We start from the raw sequence: 19,297 nt of genomic DNA, 5'->3' as shown, positions 1-19,297 counted from the left end.
AAACCTGAGAGCGGCCGGGTATATTGTCCTAATGCGCTCCCTGACAAAGTGGACGTCAACTACATCCATTACAGTCGATAATAATACATGGTTCGTGTCTGAGCTATGGTTCATGTCCAAGCTATGGAGTGACCCCAAAAGTGATACTCCCTCTATGGACATTCAAAACATGGACATGAACTACAAAAACAATGTCCATGAATGTTCTCAGAGGGTAATATATAATTGCACAATTTCTGGTTTTGTTCCGTGCTATGTGCACGAAATGCCGCTAGCACCAGTGCTATATACCAATTAAATACTTATGTGTGTAAATTGATAATAAATAAATTATTCAATCGCGACAGATACTGTAATATTCAAAGATGAAATAAATATTTTCAAAATAAATTGGTAAATAATACGGCTCTATGTATTTATCAACATGATAATTAAGTAAAGAGCATTAAGAGCCCACAAAACGCGGATGGCAATGCGTAAATTATTTCGAACATTAATTGTTCGCGAAATTTTTTTTTTTTTTTTTTTTTTTTAAATGCGTTATTAGGAGAACATGATTTGTAAAGAGATCATCAACACATTATCGACCTCCTCGCAAAATATATTCTCCTGATAATATAAAATAATAAGAAACGAATTTTCGAAAATTTTCACGCTTGCGTTATTAGGAGAACATGATTTGTAAAGAGGTCATCAACGCATCTTCGACCTCCTCGCAAAATATATTCTCCTGATAATATAAAATAATAAGAAACGAATTTTCGAAAATTTTCACGCTTGCGTTATTAGGAGAACATGATTTGTAAAGAGGTCATCAACGCATCATCGACCTCCTCGCAAAATATATTCTCCTGATAATATAAAATAATAAGAAACGAATTTTCGAAAATTTTCACGCTTGCGTTATTAGGAGAACATGATTTGTAAAGAGGTCATCAACGCATCTTCGACCTCCTCGCAAAATATATTCTCCTGATAATATAAAATAATAAGAAACGAATTTTCGAAAATTTTCACGCTTGCGTTATTAGGAGAACATGATTTGTAAAGAGGTCATCAACGCATCATCGACCTCCTCGCAAAATATATTCTCCTGATAATATAAAATAATAAGAAACGAATTTTCGAAAATTTTCACGCTTGCGTTATTAGGAGAACATGATTTGTAAAGAGGTCATCAACGCATCTTCGACCTCCTCGCAAAATATATTCTCCTGATAATATAAAATAATAAGAAACGAATTTTCGAAAATTTTCACGCTTGCCTTATTAGAAGAACATGATTTGTAAAGAGGTCATCAACGCATCATCGACCTCCTCGCAAAATATATTCTCCTGATAATATAAAATAATAAGAAACGAATTTTCGAAAATTTTCACGCTTGCGTTATTAGGAGAACATGATTTGTAAAGAGGTCATCAACGCATCATCGACCTCCTCGCAAAATATATTCTCCTGATAATATAAAATAATAAGAAACGAATTTTCGAAAATTTTCACGCTTGCGTTATTAGAAGAACATGATTTGTAAAGAGGTCATCAACGCATCATCGACCTCCTCGCAAAATATATTCTCCTGATAATATAAAATAATAAGAAACGAATTTTCGAAAATGTTCACGCTTGCGTTATTAGGAGAACATGATTTGTAAAGAGGTCATCAACGCATCATCGACCTCCTCGCAAAATATATTCTTTTGATACTATAAATTATAAGAAACGAATTTTCGAAAATTTTCACGCTTGCGTTATTAGGAGAACATGATTTGTAAAGAGGTCATCAACGCATCTTCGACCTCCTCGCAAAATATATTCTCCTGATAATATAAAATAATAAGAAACGAATTTTCGAAAATTTTCACGCTTGCCTTATTAGAAGAACATGATTTGTAAAGAGGTCATCAACGCATCATCGACCTCCTCGCAAAATATATTCTCCTGATAATATAAAATAATAAGAAACGAATTTTCGAAAATTTTCACGCTTGCGTTATTAGGAGAACATGATTTGTAAAGAGGTCATCAACGCATCATCGACCTCCTCGCACAATATATTCTCCTGATCATATAAATTATAAGAAACGAATTTTCGAAAATTTTCACGTTTGCATTATTAGGAGTACAGGATTTGTAAAGAGGTCATCAACGCATCATCGACCTCCTCGCACAAAATATTCTCCTGATAATATAAATTATAAGAAACGAATTTTCGAAAATTTTCGCGCTTGCGTTATTAGGAGAACATGATTTGTAAAGAGATCATCAACGCATCATCGACCCCCTCGCAAAATATATTCTCCTGATAATATAAAATAATAAGAAACGAATTTACGAAAATTTTCGCGCTTGCGTTATTAGGAGAACATGATTTGTAAAGAGGTCATCAACGCATCATCGACCTCCTCGCAAAATATATTCTCCTGATAATATAAATTATAAGAAACGAATTTTCGAAAATTTTCACGCTTGCGTTATTAGGAGAACATGATTTGTAATGTCTGCTGAATAACATAGGGAAATGTTTTGAACGCATTCTACTCGAACATCTCAAGGAATCGATGAGATCCAATGGGTTTGCCAAATTAGCTAAATTTCAGTTTGGCTTCAGAGATCGAAAGTCAACCGTCGACGCTCTGGAGTTGGTCAAAAAACTAGTGAATCGTGCAGTGGAACAAGACAACCTTGCGATTGCGGTGAGTCTTGACATTAAGAACGCGTTTAACTCAATTCCGTGGGTCGTAATCAAGAACGCCTTGCTAAGGAAAAGGTATCCGTGGTACCTTCGCAGGATAATTGGCGACTATCTTTCAGAGCGTAGAGTTGAGTTTCCTACGGAACGCGGGAGAACTGTAATTGTAGCACTGGCGGGCGTACCACAGGGTTCCGTACTAGGTCCAGTCTTATGGAATATTGCGTTCGACTCGATTTTAGACCCAACGGGCGAGGACGGATGTAATACTATTTGTTTCGCGGACGATACGTTAATACTATCAGAAGCAGGCACTGCGTCGCTGGCAGCGGAGAGAGCTAATTGTCAGGTTAGCAAGATTCTGAATAGAATCGCAAAGCTAGGACTAACAGTTGCTACCGAGAAAACTGAGGCGGTGATATTCCATGGTGGAAAAAAGAAGCCAATAGGTACATTCATTATAAGAGTAGGCAAAAACAAAATCGTCGTTGGCGAAGCCATGAAATACCCAGGCATAATGTTAGACAGTAGGCTCAGCTTCCGCGCTCACTTTGAATATATCGAAAGCAAAGTGTCAAAAGTAGCGAGGGCACTAGCGAGGCTCATGCCTAATCTGCGTGGACCTGGAGAACGCAAGAGACGTCTCTACGCAACGGTCGTACTATCGGTCATCATGTACGGAGTCCCTGTATGGTGCGAAGCATTTGAAAAGAAGAGGGAGGCTCGCACTGCTCTAAATCGCGTTTGGAGAAGTATTCTGCTAAGAGTTGTAGCGGCTTATAGAACCGTATCGCTAGATGCTTCCCTACTGCTTGCGAGAATGCCGCCATTACAGCTAATCGCCAAGGCAAGAACATATACACATACGGAAATCGGCAAGTTGCGGAAGAGGAACGAAGAAACTCACCAAACAGTTAAGGCGGTTAGAGTGGAAGCGGAAGAACGGCTGCGCGAAGAATGGTTCACGTACCTGAGCAGGGATAACGTGTCGGGCACCAGAACGATGAGAGCTATACTGCCGCATTTCAAGAAATGGATTGACAGAGAGCATGGAAATATCAGTTTCAGATTGACACAAATGCTAACCGGTCATGGATGCTTTGCATCCTACCTGTATAGAATAGGTAAACTTAGTTCTTCGGACTGTCAAGAATGCGGGCTCGCCACCGAGGACACTGCTGAACACACCATTCAGGAGTGCGCTAGGTGGTCTACTCTAAGAGAAAACCTAGCAGAAAAAATAGGTCCCGATCTAACGCTTACCGCTCTGGTTAGCGGAATGTTGGACTCGGAGGACAAGTGGATGGCTGTCTCCTTCTTTGCGGAAACAGTCATATCGACGAAGGAAGAGGAGGAGCGTCTACGGCAGGGAATGGTTCCCTCCCGCACCCTTTCGCCGTCACAAATGGAACCCGGGGGGTAGGTGGGGTTGATTCTTTAACAATCCCATCGCTCCACGGGTCCCGGAATCAGGCATCAGGAAAAGAAGAAACAACAGGAAAGGAAAGCAGACGGAGCGCATAGCTGGCGCTACACCGGCCGAGTCGCGGTAGTTATGTGATTGCGTTCCCGCGGTCTGGTCAGAAAGGTGACAGACAGGCACGCGCCTGGCGGGGGGGGATACTCCCCCCTCCCAAGGGGGGTGGTTTTAGTGGGTAAGTACGGAGGCAGACTGCCTGACCGGCAAAAAATTGTCGGCGGCAGCTCGACTCCATTGCACTCAGTCCCACAGTACCCTCAGGCCGACCCGAGGGTCTGCATAAAGCATTTCCACCTCCCGGCCAGCGAAACAAAAAAAAAAAAAAAAAACATGATTTGTAAAGAGGTCATCAACGCATCATCGACCTCCTCGCAAAATATATTCTCCTGATAATATAAAATAATAAGAAACGAATTTTCGAAAATTTTCACGCTTGCGTTATTAGGAGAACATGATTTGTAAAGAGGTCATCAACGCATCTTCGACCTCCTCGCAAAATATATTCTCCTGATAATATAAGATAATAAAAAACGAATTTTCGAAAATTTTCACGCTTGCGTTATTAGGAGAACATGATTTGTAAAGAGGTCATCAACGCATCTTCGACCTCCTCGCAAAATATATTCTCCTGATAATATAAAGTTATAAGAAACGAATTTTCGAAAATTTTCGCGCTTGCGTTATTAGGAGAACATGATTTGTAAAGAGGTCATCAACGCATCATCGACCTCTTCGCACAATATATTCTCCTGATCATATAAATTATAAGAAACGAATTTTCGAAAATTTTCACGTTTGCGTTATTAGGAGAACATGATTTGTAAAGAGGTCATCAACGCATCATCGACCTCTTCGCACAATATATTCTCCTGATCATATAAATTATAAGAAACGAATTTTCGAAAATTTTCACGTTTGCATTATTAGGAGAACATGATTTGCAAAGAGGTCATCAACGCATCATCGACCTCCTCGCACAATATATTCTCCTAATAATATAAATTATAAGAAACGAATTTTCGAAAATTTTCACGCTTGCGTTATTAGGAGAACATGATTTGTAAAGAGGTCATCAACGCATCATCGACCTCCTCGCAAAATATATTCTCCTGATAATATAAAGTTATAAGAAACGAATTTTCGAAAATTTTCGCGCTTGCGTTATTAGGAGAACATGATTTGTAAAGAGGTCATCAACGCATCTTCGACCTCCTCGCAAAATATATTCTCCTGATAATATAAAGTTATAAGAAACGAATTTTCGAAAATTTTCGCGCTTGCGTTATTAGGAGAACATGATTTGTAAAGAGGTCATCAACGCATCATCGACCACTTCGCACAATATATTCTCCTGATCATATAAATTATAAGAAACGAATTTTCGAAAATTTTCACGTTTGCGTTATTAGGAGAACATGATTTGCAAAGAGGTCATCAACGCATCATCGACCTCCTCGCACAATATATTCTCCTAATAATATAAATTATAAGAAACGAATTTTCGAAAATTTTCGCGCTTGCGTTATTAGGAGAACATGATTTGTAAAGAGGTCATCAACGCATCATCGACCTCCTCGGACAATATATTCTCCTGATAATATAAATTATAAGAAACGATTTTTCGAAAATTTTCGCGCTTGCGTTATTAGGAGAACATGATTTGTAAAGAGATCATCAACGCATCATCGACCTCCTCGCAAAATATATTCTCCTGATAATATAAAATAATAAGAAACGAATTTTCGAAAATTTTCACGCTTGCGTTATTAGGAGAACATGATTTGTAAAGAGGTCATCAACGCATCATCGACCTCCTCGCAAAATATATTCTCCTGATAATATAAAATACTAAGAAACGAATTTTCGAAAATTTTCACGCTTGCGTTATTAGGAGAACATGATTTGTAAAGAGGTCATCAACGCATCATCGACCTCCTCGCAAAATATATTCTCCTGATAATATAAAATAATAAGAAACTAATTTTCGAAAATTTTCACGCTTGCGTTATTAGGAGAACATGATTTGTAAAGAGGTCATCAACGCATCTTCGACCTCCTCGCAAAATATATTCTCCTGATAATATAAAAGAATAAGAAACGAATTTTCGAAAATTTTCACGCTTGCGTTATTAGGAGAACATGATTTGTAAAGAGGTCATCAACGCATCATCGACCTCCTCGCAAAATATATTCTCCTGATAATATAAGATAATAAAAAACGAATTTTCGAAAATTTTCACGCTTGCGTTATTAGGAGAACATGATTTGTAAAGAGGTCATCAACGCATCTTCGACCTCCTCGCAAAATATATTCTCCTGATAATATAAAGTTATAAGAAACGAATTTTCGAAAATTTTCGCGCTTGCGTTATTAGGAGAACATGATTTGTAAAGAGGTCATCAACGCATCATCGACCTCTTCGCACAATATATTCTCCTGATCATATAAATTATAAGAAACGAATTTTCGAAAATTTTCACGTTTGCGTTATTAGGAGAACATGATTTGCAAAGAGGTCATCAACGCATCATCGACCTCCTCGCACAATATATTCTCCTAATAATATAAATTATAAGAAACGAATTTTCGAAAATTTTCGCGCTTGCGTTATTAGGAGAACATGATTTGTAAAGAGGTCATCAACGCATCATCGACCTCCTCGGACAATATATTCTCCTGATAATATAAATTATAAGAAACGATTTTTCGAAAATTTTCGCGCTTGCGTTATTAGGAGAACATGATTTGTAAAGAGATCATCAACGCATCATCGACCTCCTCGCAAAATATATTCTCCTGATAATATAAAATAATAAGAAACGAATTTTCGAAAATTTTCACGCTTGCGTTATTAGGAGAACATGATTTGTAAAGAGGTCATCAACGCATCATCGACCTCCTCGCAAAATATATTCTCCTGATAATATAAAATACTAAGAAACGAATTTTCGAAAATTTTCACGCTTGCGTTATTAGGAGAACATGATTTGTAAAGAGGTCATCAACGCATCATCGACCTCCTCGCAAAATATATTCTCCTGATCATATAAATTATAAGAAACGAATTTTCGAAAATTTTCACGTTTGCGTTATTAGGAGAACATGATTTGCAAAGAGGTCATCAACACATCTTCGACCTCCTCGCAAAATATATTCTCCTGATAATATAAGATAATAAGAAACGAATTTTCGAAAATTTTCACGCTTGCGTTATTAGGAGAACATGATTTGTAAAGAGGTCATCAACGCATTATCGACCTCCTCGCAAAATATATTCTCCTGATAATATAAAATAATAAGAAACGAATTTTCGAAAATTTTCACGCTTGCGTTATTAGGAGAACATGATTTGTAAAGAGGTCATCAACGCATCATCGACCTCCTCGCAAAATATATTCTCCTGATAATATAAAATAATAAGAAACGAATTTTCGAAAATTTTCACGCTTGCGTTATTAGGAGAACATGATTTGTAAAGAGGTCATCAACGCATCTTCGACCTCCTCGCAAAATATATTCTCCTGATAATATAAAATAATAAGAAACGAATTTTCGAAAATTTTCACGCTTGCGTTATTAGGAGAACATGATTTGTAAAGAGGTCATCAACGCATCTTCGACCTCCTCGCAAAATATATTCTCCTGATAATATAAAGTTATAAGAAACGAATTTTCGAAAATTTTCACAATTGCGTTATTAGGAGAACATGATTTGTAAAGAGGTCATGAACGCATCTTCGACCTTCTCGCAAAATATATTCTCCTGATAATATAAAATAATAAGAAACAAATTTTCGAAAATTTTCCCGCTTGCGTTATTAGGAGAACATGATTTGTAAAGAGGTCATCAACGCATCATCGACCTCGTCGCAAAATATATTCTCCTGATAATATAAAATAATAAGAAACGAATTTTCGAAAATTTTCACGCTTGCGTTATTAGGAGAACATGATTTGTAAAGAGGTCATCAACGCATCATCGACCTCCTCGCAAAATATATTCTCCTGATAATATAAATTATAAGAAACGAATTTTCGAAAATTTTCACGTTTGCGTTATTAGGAGAACATGATTTGTAAAGAGATCATCAACGCATCATCGACCTCCTCGCAAAATATATTCTCCTGATAATATAAATTATAAGAAACGAATTGGTTTGTGGGCTCTTAATGCTCTTTACTTAATTATCATGTTGTTAAATATTTTTCTATATTCGAGTGTCACCGTGTGAATGATGGCAAAGCTATGACATGTATAGCCGCTTGCTATACGTCGTCAAGGCCAAACATATGATATTAATTGATAATTCTCTGCCGAAATATTTTGCTTACTATATATACACGCGACATTTTAAATAGAAGTATATTTTATTTTAAATTAATTAATTATGAATGATTGATGTATCACGGAACAATCGCGATATATCTCAAACCACCATCATGTTTCGGAGAGCGACCCGCCCACCGCTTCGCCGCGATCGTAGTATCTATATTTAATTAATTAATCGAACGATTGCATTCCGATTCATCTTTTCGTTCGGTATATATAAGTATTTAATAAATTAATCGAACGATTACATTCGGCTTGCCATTTTACTCGCCGCGTTACAGTGAATATCGCGCGAGATCGGCAGGCAACATGCACGGCGTCGTGCACGATTTCGACCGTCCGCGCGCAGACGAAAAACAGCGAATTTATATCTCGACTTCCAGACGCGATTTCGTTCTTTTTGAATAAAATTCTACACCATTTCGCGGCACTACCGTTTAAATCTCGTCCCGATCGCCCGAAGAGCGGCTGACTTACAGTGAATATCCTAAATTTGCTTCTTGGACTCACACTTAAATGTAATATTTATACATATAATATAAATATATAATATAAATATATAATATAAATAATAGCAAGGAAAAGAGAGAACATATTAATATTTTTATATAATAAATTATTATTAATTAAATTATTTATATTTTTATTTATATTATTTATATTATCAGAGGGACATATATGTTATCCTCTGAGAACCTTCGTGGACATTTGTTTTGTAGTTCATATTTTGTTGTTAATGTTCATAGAGGGAGTATCACTTCCAGGGATAAAGCGAGCCACGACATCTCTCAGTCTCTCTGTGCACGCTCGGTCGGCTTCGGTCAGCTCCAATCAGCGTTGAGCGCATGCGCATCGCATCGCCTCCACGCTGTTGACAGATATGACCTCTCTGGCACTACACGTCGCGTCATCTTTTGGTGACTCACCAGATGACGCTGCCTACGCGCGTACGACACGGAAGCGCGATCGAGTCTCTGGTCCACCTCTAGGTCCCGTAGGCGTCATCATGGTGCGTGGGTTGCGTTTTTGAGAGAAGAGGCAGAGTTTGTTTTGACTCGACAGCGCGATCGAATATACGCGTACGTGGAAGATCATCGCTTCTTCGTCATCATGGCAATCCGCTCGCCCATGAGCGGCGTCGTCGTCGTCGTCTCAGTTGTTGTCTCAGGAATCCACGACGATGGGTCCGCGCGGCAACGCGGGTGAGCAGCGTCGCGAGGTGACCGATTAATCCCAGCGGGATTCAAACACTTTCTGTGCGTGTACGCGATGTCGCGGTGCTCGGCGATGCCGAGGCGTCGCCGTCTCCCCGAGCGGAGGAGACGCGGCACGATCCTCCTGGCCGTCTGCCTCCTCGCGCTGATTGCCCACGCGAGCGCCGCCGAATTGAGACGATTGATGACGATTTATGACAAGACGGATCATTGCCCGGTCGAGTGTGCCTGTCTCGGCAATTTGATTTCCTGCAGCAATTTGCAACTGATCGAGGCACCTAACGGACTGCCACCGTGGACGGAGATCCTGTGAGTAAACTCTGGTGTTGCTGACGTTATACAACAAGAGGAGCAATATATTTCTCTCCATTTTGCTACAAATTTATCATAAATAACATCTCACTCTGCCTATAAGATCAATTGTCCATGCAACAGAATATGAGTATATTTTGGAGAATGTATTTCACTTATCATCGCAATATAGGTATATGACAGGTGATATTTGTTTTATTTTTAAAGATATAAGGGTGATTTGTCAATTATAGTAGACTATAGCTGGACTTGTATACCTGCCACGTAACCTGAGCTAATACAGATAAGATAGAAAAGGAATTTGTAATGGAAATAAAAATGACACGAGATATACATATATAGGGTGAGTCTAATAAAAGTTCACCATATTTTTCTCGAAAACAACAAAAGAAAGAAAAAGATACTTATTATCAAAATAAATAAGATAAATAGGGGCATATGTTATAACTTTGAGGAGCCTTGAATGTCTTTGTTTTTCATATTACCAACTATAGTCTCTTTTTTAAATAAGAAGAGATATTTTTAAGTCATTCCATCAACAGTACTCAGTGAGCTTAATAAATTTCATATATCAGTTTTTTTGAAAAGTCAATCACTGTTAAGATATTTACAAAATTAAAAGTTGGAATAAAAATTTGAATCTTAATGATCTCACAAGGATAATACAGGACTTATCTCTAGCTATTCATTTGTTTAGAAACATTGAACAAGAATTCAATGTTTCCAAATGGGTAGATAGAGCTAAACATATAGATAGAACTAAACATGTGTTATCCTTGCAAGATTATTCAAATTTTCATTTTGACTTTTAATTTTGTAAATATCTCAAAAATGATTGATTTTTCGAAAAAATGCTTTGATACAAAAGTTATTAAGCTCTACTATCAATAGAATGACTTAAAAGTACTCCTTCCTATTTAAAAATAAAAATAGTTGATAATATAGAAATCTCCTAAGGACATTCAAGGTTCTTCAAGAAATATGTGACTCTTATCTTGCAATTTTAATAATAATGTCTTCTCCTATCTCTAGCAATTTTGCAGAATAATGTGATGAATTTTTTATGAAACTCACACCCTGTATATATTTTATGATCAGCTATCTAATGATTTTTATAATTTATTTCCATGATTACTTTAAGATAATTATTAATATAGAAATAATATGTATGTGTGGTTGATAATCCAATTATAAAGGAATTTGCTACAAGTTATTAGATTTGATAAAATAATGATAAAATAATTAAGCATTAACTGTTATTTAATTGACTTTTAAAGTGATATAAACAAAAAACTTTAAATTTTAATTTGAAAAACAAATGGTAAATATTATACATAAATTTTTATTTTACAATAGTTTATTATAATCTTTAACAAGATTATAACATTTCTTTTATAAAATTGATATACTTAATATGCAAAAATTGACAAATTACTTGTTTTATAAAATAAAAAATTAATAAACAGCGGATATTACAGCAATTTATTATTTATTGGATGATAACTGTTATTATTCTATATTATTTGGAAGTTAAATCAGCAGGGACTAATATTGCTTATTATGGCTGCATGTGGGTTGCTTGTCCCTTTGCTGCACCAAATGGTCAGATTGATAAAACTGATTCTACATATACATGACCAGGTCTCTATTGCCTGCCATATAGGGTGTTATGATGGCTGATCATTGTAAAGTCCCCCAATGCTCAGAGTCAAGGATAGCAAGATCTAAGTAGGGAAGATTCATGTCTATGCTACTTAAGATATTAAGATGTATAGTTAACTCGAGAATGCTCCTGCTTTTTTATAACAACATGTATCTAAATAAAAAGATAAAATCCTTATATATAAAATAATTTTCTTTATAAAACAATTCTTATGTGTATTTGTATTACATTATATTTATTAGTTTATGTTAATATGCATAAATTTATATTATTATAAAAGGCCTAATAAAAAGATTGAATAGATATAATTTAAATTTGTTTGATATAAATGCAATATATAAAAATAATAAGAAAAAAAATAGTTTTAAATATTGTGATATTAATAAATATAATTCAAATTTTATTTTTTTCAGAGAATTAAAGAACAACAATATTGCTAACTTGGAATTTGACTCATTACATCATTTAACACAACTCAAAAAATTGTAAGCATGTAACACACCTATTTTTTTATAATAGATATTATATAATAGATATTATATAATAGATTTTTTTGAAATTATTTAAATTTTTCACTAATTATTTTTTACAACTTATTGTTAATTTTATGATTCTCTATAATTGTAGAGATGTAAGTGCTAATAAACTCGAAGATAATTTTACTATCGCCTTGTCGGACGTTGGACAATTACGCGAACTTAAAGTGAATAAAAATCATTTAACACAAGTGCCAGATCTTGTATTTGTTAAGAATATTACTCACCTCACACTGTAAGTACTGGCATACATACTCTAAAAATTGTTTTAATACAGTATGATGCAAGGAATATTTTATTAATACTTTTTAAAAAATAACACAACAATTATCAATATTATAATTACAGATCCCATAACTTAATTACTAGTATAAACGGGTCTGCATTGCTCAGTTTGAAACACCTTCAATACCTGGATCTTAGTGGGAATAAAATAAGTGTCCTTCAAAAAGGAGCTTTTCTTGCTCCTAATCAACTTGTAAATTTGTATGTATTTTAATCACATTTTATAAATCTATATATTTTATTAATATATTATCTAATATTTCTATACACTTGTAGAAATTTAAATGCAAACAACATAAGAATAATTGAAAATGGAAGTTTGGATAATCTAACTTTACTAGAAGAACTTCGCTTAAACAAAAACAATTTAACACAGTTGAAAGATCTTTTCACAAATTTGGGAAAACTACGAAAATTGTAAGCATTCGTATATTCTATAATATATTCATAATATTTATAAATCTATGTAAAATATTACATTGAAGAAATAATTATTAATATGTTGCAGGGAAGTAAATAAAAACAATCTGCAACAAATTCACGGATTAAGTTTGAAAAATTTAAAAAGTCTGGAGGAATTGCATTTAAAAAGAAATAGAATTGACATGCTGGATGATGGAGCTTTTTGGCCACTTAAAACATTGATACAATTACATCTTGATTTCAATATGCTGACCACTGTGAGAAAGGGTGGCTTGTTTGGGTTGGAACATTTGCAAAAACTTACTTTGTCACACAATCAAATTTCAACGATTGAACCTCAAGCATGGGATATATGTAGAGAAATATTGGAGATGTCAGTAACACTTTTATAATATATGACACGAGTTAATTTATCATCTTCTGATTATGAACATTATAAACATCAAATACATAAATTATTAATTTTGGATTTTTATCTTTTTCTTTTTTTAGAGACTTGTCACATAACGAATTGACCTCTATAGACCGAGGTTCGTTCGAATATCTATCAAAACTGGAAAGACTTAAGCTGGATCATAATCAGATAGCATACATCTCGGAGGGAGCATTTAATGTTACGACAAACCTTCGAATTCTGTATGCATATATATTTTTCGTAAATCTTTCATATTTTCGTTACATTTACGATTGTTGTATTACAATCGCTGTTCTCTTTTAAAGGGAACTTAATTCGAATAAGATATCCTATATGGTAGAAGATATTGGTGGCGCATTCTCTCCGCTCGGTCAGTTGTGGAAACTAGGCTTGGCACACAACAAAATAAAATCCATAAATCAAAACGCTTTCACCGGTTTGATTCGTGTCAACGAACTTGATTTAATCGGAAACAATGTTACGTCTATTCAGGAAAATGCATTCTTTCCACTGTCTAGTTTGAAGAAACTTAAAATGAATACCCGTGAGTTAAAAATGTCACTTTATGTATAAATTAAATACATAAATACTTTTAAATATATTTCTCTCTTTAATTATATGTATCTTTAACTTTTAATAATACTTTTTGTATTAATTCCTTTTTTTATTTATATATAGAAGCATTAGTTTGTGACTGTGGACTTCAATGGCTAAGCATGTGGTTGCGAGAACATCATTATAGCGAGGCTGAATTGTTCTGTGGTTATCCACATTGGTTGCAGGGCATGTCATTAACTCAGTTACATCATGAAAACTTTACTTGTGGTCAGTCATTTATTATTTTAATATATCAAGATGTATTTTTTTATTTTCCTATTTTTTATAATATTATCTTTTCAGTAACATTTTCTCTTCATATTCTCTTTATATTCTTTTACAGATGAATATCCAAAACCCCGAATCATCCAAGAACCTATGAGTCAAATGAGTATCAAAGGAAACAATGCAACGTTGATTTGTCGTGCAAGTAGCACCGCTGATGCACCGCTCCATTTCATCTGGAAACATAATAATGTGGAATTAAACGGGGCGAATCTGCAGACCAACATTAGTTCCTCCGAAAGCGGAGCAACCGAAGCAACGTCTATGTTACATCTTACTAATATCACTCACGCTGATGCGGGGAAATATCAATGCATGGTGACAAATAATTATGGAACTACATATTCGGCCAAAGCCATGCTGAACGTATTGGGTAAGCTATACATGTCCATTATTTTTAATTTCCATTATATTAATGAGATGTTAACCAATTGACATTACATTTTTGAAAGAAAAAGGGAGAGAGAAAGAGAGGTAAAAATGTTATTATTTTTGAATCAAATAAAATTTCAGTAATGAATAATTCTCTTTTAAATATTTCTTATGGATTCTAAATTTTTAGAAAATAAAAACACAATTGTGGTTTTTAATTAAGATTCTATACAAGTATAGATTTAATTTTCTTTCCATAGTTTATCCGTCATTCACCAAAATTCCGCATGATATACGAGCGAATGCCGGAAGCACCGCTCGTTTGGAATGCTCCGCTGAGGGACAACCGTCCCCGCAGATAGCCTGGCAGAAAGACGGTGGAAATGATTTTCCAGCTGCAAGGGAGAGACGCATGCACATGATGCCGACGGACGATGTACTATTTATAGTAAATGTCAAAATGGCCGACAATGGAATTTATTCGTGTACCGCGCAAAATTTAGCAGGCATTATTATTGCAAATGCTACTCTCACTATATTAGGTGAAGAATTATTTTCTTCTTTAACATATCAAAGAGGCCTGAAATATATATAAATTTCTCATATATTATTTTATATGTATATACTTACAATACTTTTCTTCTTTAGAAGCACCATCTTTTGTAAAACCGATGGAGAACAAAGAAACCATAGTAGGTCGCTCGATCGTGCTCGAATGCATGGCCAGTGGTTCACCACGTCCAAAATTATCGTGGAGAAAGAACGGCAGTCCACTGCAAGCAACGGAACGTCACTTTCTCACTGCCGAGGATCAGTTATTGATCATTGTTAATACGATCGATAGTGACACCGGTAATTATGAATGCGAGATGAGTAATTCATTGGGCAGTATTGTTGGCGCGTCGTATCTTACAATCAATCCAGGTAATTAAAATGCTTATAATAAGATCGTGAATAATTTTGACAAAGGAATTTTTTTTGACTAAGTTTTATATCGGTCTTTCTGTCACAGCTCCGACTTCTGTGTTGAACGATTCTGAAATATTGGGCTTAATAATCATAACCGTTGTGTGTTGCGCCGTTGCTACTTCCGTGATTTGGGTGGTTGTAATTTACAAAACTAGACGTCGCTTAAATCTCACACAGGACACCGGTGCCCCGCCAGTGACAACCGTCGTATTAACTGTACCCGAAGCACAAACGCAACTGTATCTGGACACGAGTTCGCAGCACAGCAAAGATAGTGGGACCGGAGATAGCACTAATCCCAGCAACGATCAACTGCAATTATGCTTACCCGGTAAATAGTAAAAAAATTCAACATTAAAAAAGTTTAGCATATTCTGTACATTAATAAAATATTAATAATATTAATAATTATTAATATTAATATTAATAATTATTAATATTAATATTAATAATTATTAATTTTACACATATGTTAATATTTTATTAAGTATTCTATCATTAGTAAATAACATTATTATATATATTTTTCTATCTATTAGAAGAATCCACTATCGTGACTAGTTCTGCTAATAACGAAGAAGAAATGGGAACCATAAATGTCGATGATCCACTTTTGCGTTATACAAATCACGAGCGACATGCAAACAAGAACGCCGATAGCACGGTTTAAAGCGGAAACGTGAGCTAGAATGTAAAAAGAGCTACAGCGTACAACAATTTTGCAACTAATATAGCGCAAAAAATCTTTCATCAAGAGACAGTAAGTATTCGTGTGTGAACACAGCTAGTTTTTAAACAGAGATATAAATATTCCGCTGCAAGTCGTGTAAATTTATGAACTGTAGTATTATGAGGGGCAAGGATTCTCCTACTACTGCCTAAGAATAATCTATAGTGGACGTTGATCCGACAGTGGAATCGAGTATTCGATATTATTGAGAAAGAAACGGATCAGCGAATCACGATAAAAGTACAACAAAAACGATATAGAAACACTCTTGTATGTCATCATAATCGTATTTATTACTAACGCGACTCTCGTTAAGCCGATGTAGCAAATTTTGGGCGATACGAATTGTAAATAGTTAGATTAACTATCCTACTATAACTAGTATTCTAGTTTCCTACTATTATGGTAGGACTAGTGTCCTACTATAACTAGTATTATTTAATGCATGTTACATACGTTGGGCCTTTTTAGGAAACGCAACGTTACGCAGTTTTCGGACACACGTGAGCTTCGAATCAGAACGCAATCTTTTCTGTTATAAATTTTATTTTTATTATTTATTTTATATTATTATTTTTCGTGATATTTGACAATTATGAAATTAATTATAATTAATTCATAAGCATTTTGTTTTAAAATTTTCGTTAATCAATTGATTATATGAAAAATATGTACAATTGAATGAATTATATATTGATGCTTATAGAGTGCGTCCGAAAACCATTAACAAAAATTATCTTTATTTAATATTAACAAATATTTAACTCGATCATTGTGTACAATCGTTCTTTATTGATGCAATTATTCTGACGCGTGCAAACTAGAAGATCTATAAATTATAAAACACATATATACATATATACATTAGAACTTCCCAAAAGTAGATCATATAGAGATCATATAGAGATTCTGATATACTTTAACGAATTACCTGCACTGTTAAGAACATAAAAGGTCTCATTTTAATGATTATCCAAAATTATTTATATGATTTATGTGTTCTTTTACATTGTGAAAAAAGATACGGCCGCAATTTTGCTCATTGCTGTGTCGTTATCTCTTCATCGAAAGGTGAATTTAGCATGTGGAAAGAATGCAATATACTCTTTAGAAATATACTTTTGAGAGAAGTTCCAATGAATATGTATATACCATATATATACAATTAGACCAGTCTTTGTGATAGATATATTTATTTTAGAATTATCATGCGTAAAATTAGGCGGCTATCTATGAATATGCAGAAAAAAATATATGGTTTTATTCTAAAAATGCGATTATCAACGGGTGAATGTGTATTTGAGCACCAAAGCGTTGATTTTAGATATCTTATCTTCTCTTTTATTTCTTATTCATAGTCGAATGCAATGTTAAATCTCTATATATATTCTGGATTAATCTCTTTTATTGATCAAAATGTTGCTCACTACTAATAGTTACATTGCATTCTAGGTATAAATTATTAGCTTTCATAGGCTTTTCGTTAGTATTATATAATATCTAGTAAATTAAAACGCATACGACATGAGACTTTATAAATAATCTTCCATGTTTTATTATATATTATTATATAATCGTTTTCACGATTTACGAATGTTTTATGACATCGCATCCTTCAATACGATATTATGAAAGATGTAAAAATTTATTTCTATTTTTTCTTGCGACTTCGTATATATTGCATATATTTTACTAAAGTTTCTATAGAGATTTCTATCGAGAAATTTTAGAAATTAGAACCTCAAGTTTTATAATGAATGTATGCATGACTTTTTTCAATTTTGCAAAATTGATATACTTTGCAATTGTACATATTTTTTAAAATTGTTTAAATTGGTTTTAAAAATTTGTATAATTGCAGAAAACTTACATGCATTCATCATACTTAATTATTTGGAATTGATTGATATATAATATATACATATATATTTGACGTATATATTTGAATATCCAGATGTGTCTCGCATTAGACGATAAAAAATTATAAAATAACGTTTATATTAGATAACATTCATTAATTAGCTTTTTTGTAGTATATAATTATATAATTGTATTTGCGATAATTTTTACTTATATAAATTTTTTATAAATTGTTGCTTTGAGTTTATAAAGAATATTAAGGATATTATTCTAAAAAAAAAGAAAAAATTCAAGAGATATGTTATCTATATTTATCTATTAGTAGGGAAGTTCAAACAATAATGCGCAAGTGATTATTATGAAAGTAAAAATTTAAATGAAAGTCTTTACCGCGGGTATTATCACATTTGCGATATATATAATCTACATATATTTTTCTATATATGACTTATATTTGAAAATGCATAAAATTCGCACAAGACTCAGAGAGCCAGTACTATTATCATTACTTTACCGCAATTTCTTCCACGAGTTATTATTACTCTGATCTATATCTGACAAATGTCTGATGTGCGCAAAGTATATAACGCTCATTATAAGTAAATTTCAAGTATTGTATAAAGTAAATAGTCCGCTATATAATATTCCACTTATTTATGTAACTTGTATGTACTCGTAATGTATATGTTTAAACAATGCAAGAACAGTTATAGGGACCGAGAAGAGAAACGAGAATATGCGTTTCATTAATATAATCCGTATAGAGATTTCTCTTTAGTAGTAACAAGTATTAAATTATATAGTCAACATACAAATAGATGCTCTATTGCGACATGATTTTTTTTGGCTTGCGCCCGTGTGATACACCAAATAAGGCATCTGTTTCTCATTCAGTATTTTTCCTTGTTGTTATATAGTATTGTGTATAAATACAAATAATCATCTACAATATATTTCATGCATTATTTACTTTCCAACGATATTAAACATAACACACACAACACATTACTTACCTTACGATAATTTCAAATGGATGGAACAGAACAAAAAGAAAATGCATAATTACTTTTACATTCGAAATATAATTGTTTTCTAATCTTCGCTAAAAAAAACCTAGCTATTTACTATTAATAAA

General features: G+C 33.9%; 1 protein-coding gene across 2 annotated transcripts; it reads left to right on the top strand.

Moving 5' to 3' along the window:
- Positions 1-9,517: 9,517 nt before the first annotated feature.
- LOC105259331 (leucine-rich repeats and immunoglobulin-like domains protein 3) lies at positions 9,518-17,726 on the top strand. Of its 2 annotated transcripts, XR_889805.3 has the most exons (15): positions 9,518-10,024; positions 12,104-12,175; positions 12,318-12,461; positions 12,575-12,712; positions 12,788-12,928; positions 13,020-13,307; positions 13,427-13,570; positions 13,655-13,893; positions 14,028-14,174; positions 14,290-14,604; positions 14,864-15,145; positions 15,252-15,527; positions 15,616-15,903; positions 16,112-16,332; positions 16,418-17,726. XR_889805.3 is itself a non-coding variant. In XM_011271215.3 (14 exons), exons 1-14 carry the CDS (start codon positions 9,771-9,773, stop codon positions 16,240-16,242), a joined length of 2,859 nt encoding a protein of 952 aa, XP_011269517.1. In that variant the 5' UTR covers positions 9,518-9,770; the 3' UTR covers positions 16,243-17,726. The 2 variants fall into 2 exon arrangements, 1 of the variants encoding a protein (XP_011269517.1); XM_011271215.3 differs by having other exon boundaries at positions 16,112-17,726.
- The last annotated feature ends 1,571 nt before the right edge of the window (positions 17,727-19,297 follow it).

Source organism: Camponotus floridanus, unplaced genomic scaffold (assembly GCF_003227725.1).
Source record: "Camponotus floridanus strain SB8 unplaced genomic scaffold, Cflo_v7.5 scaffold102, whole genome shotgun sequence".
In the NCBI taxonomy this organism is placed as follows: Eukaryota; Metazoa; Arthropoda; class Insecta; order Hymenoptera; family Formicidae; genus Camponotus; species Camponotus floridanus.
The sequence above is the reverse complement of the archived record's forward strand: the minus strand, read 5'-3'. Positions and strand labels throughout refer to the sequence as shown.

Excerpts from the sequence above, each read along its gene's own strand:
- LOC105259331 (XM_011271215.3), top strand. The coding sequence starts at position 9,771 with ATGTCGCGGTGCTCGGCGATGCCGAGGCGTCGCCGTCTCCCCGAGCGG. Across the intron at positions 10,025-12,103 it reads CCACCGTGGACGGAGATCCT|AGAATTAAAGAACAACAATA; the intron begins GTGAGTAAACTC and ends TATTTTTTTCAG. Across the intron at positions 14,605-14,863 it reads AGCCATGCTGAACGTATTGG|TTTATCCGTCATTCACCAAA; the intron begins GTAAGCTATACA and ends TTCTTTCCATAG.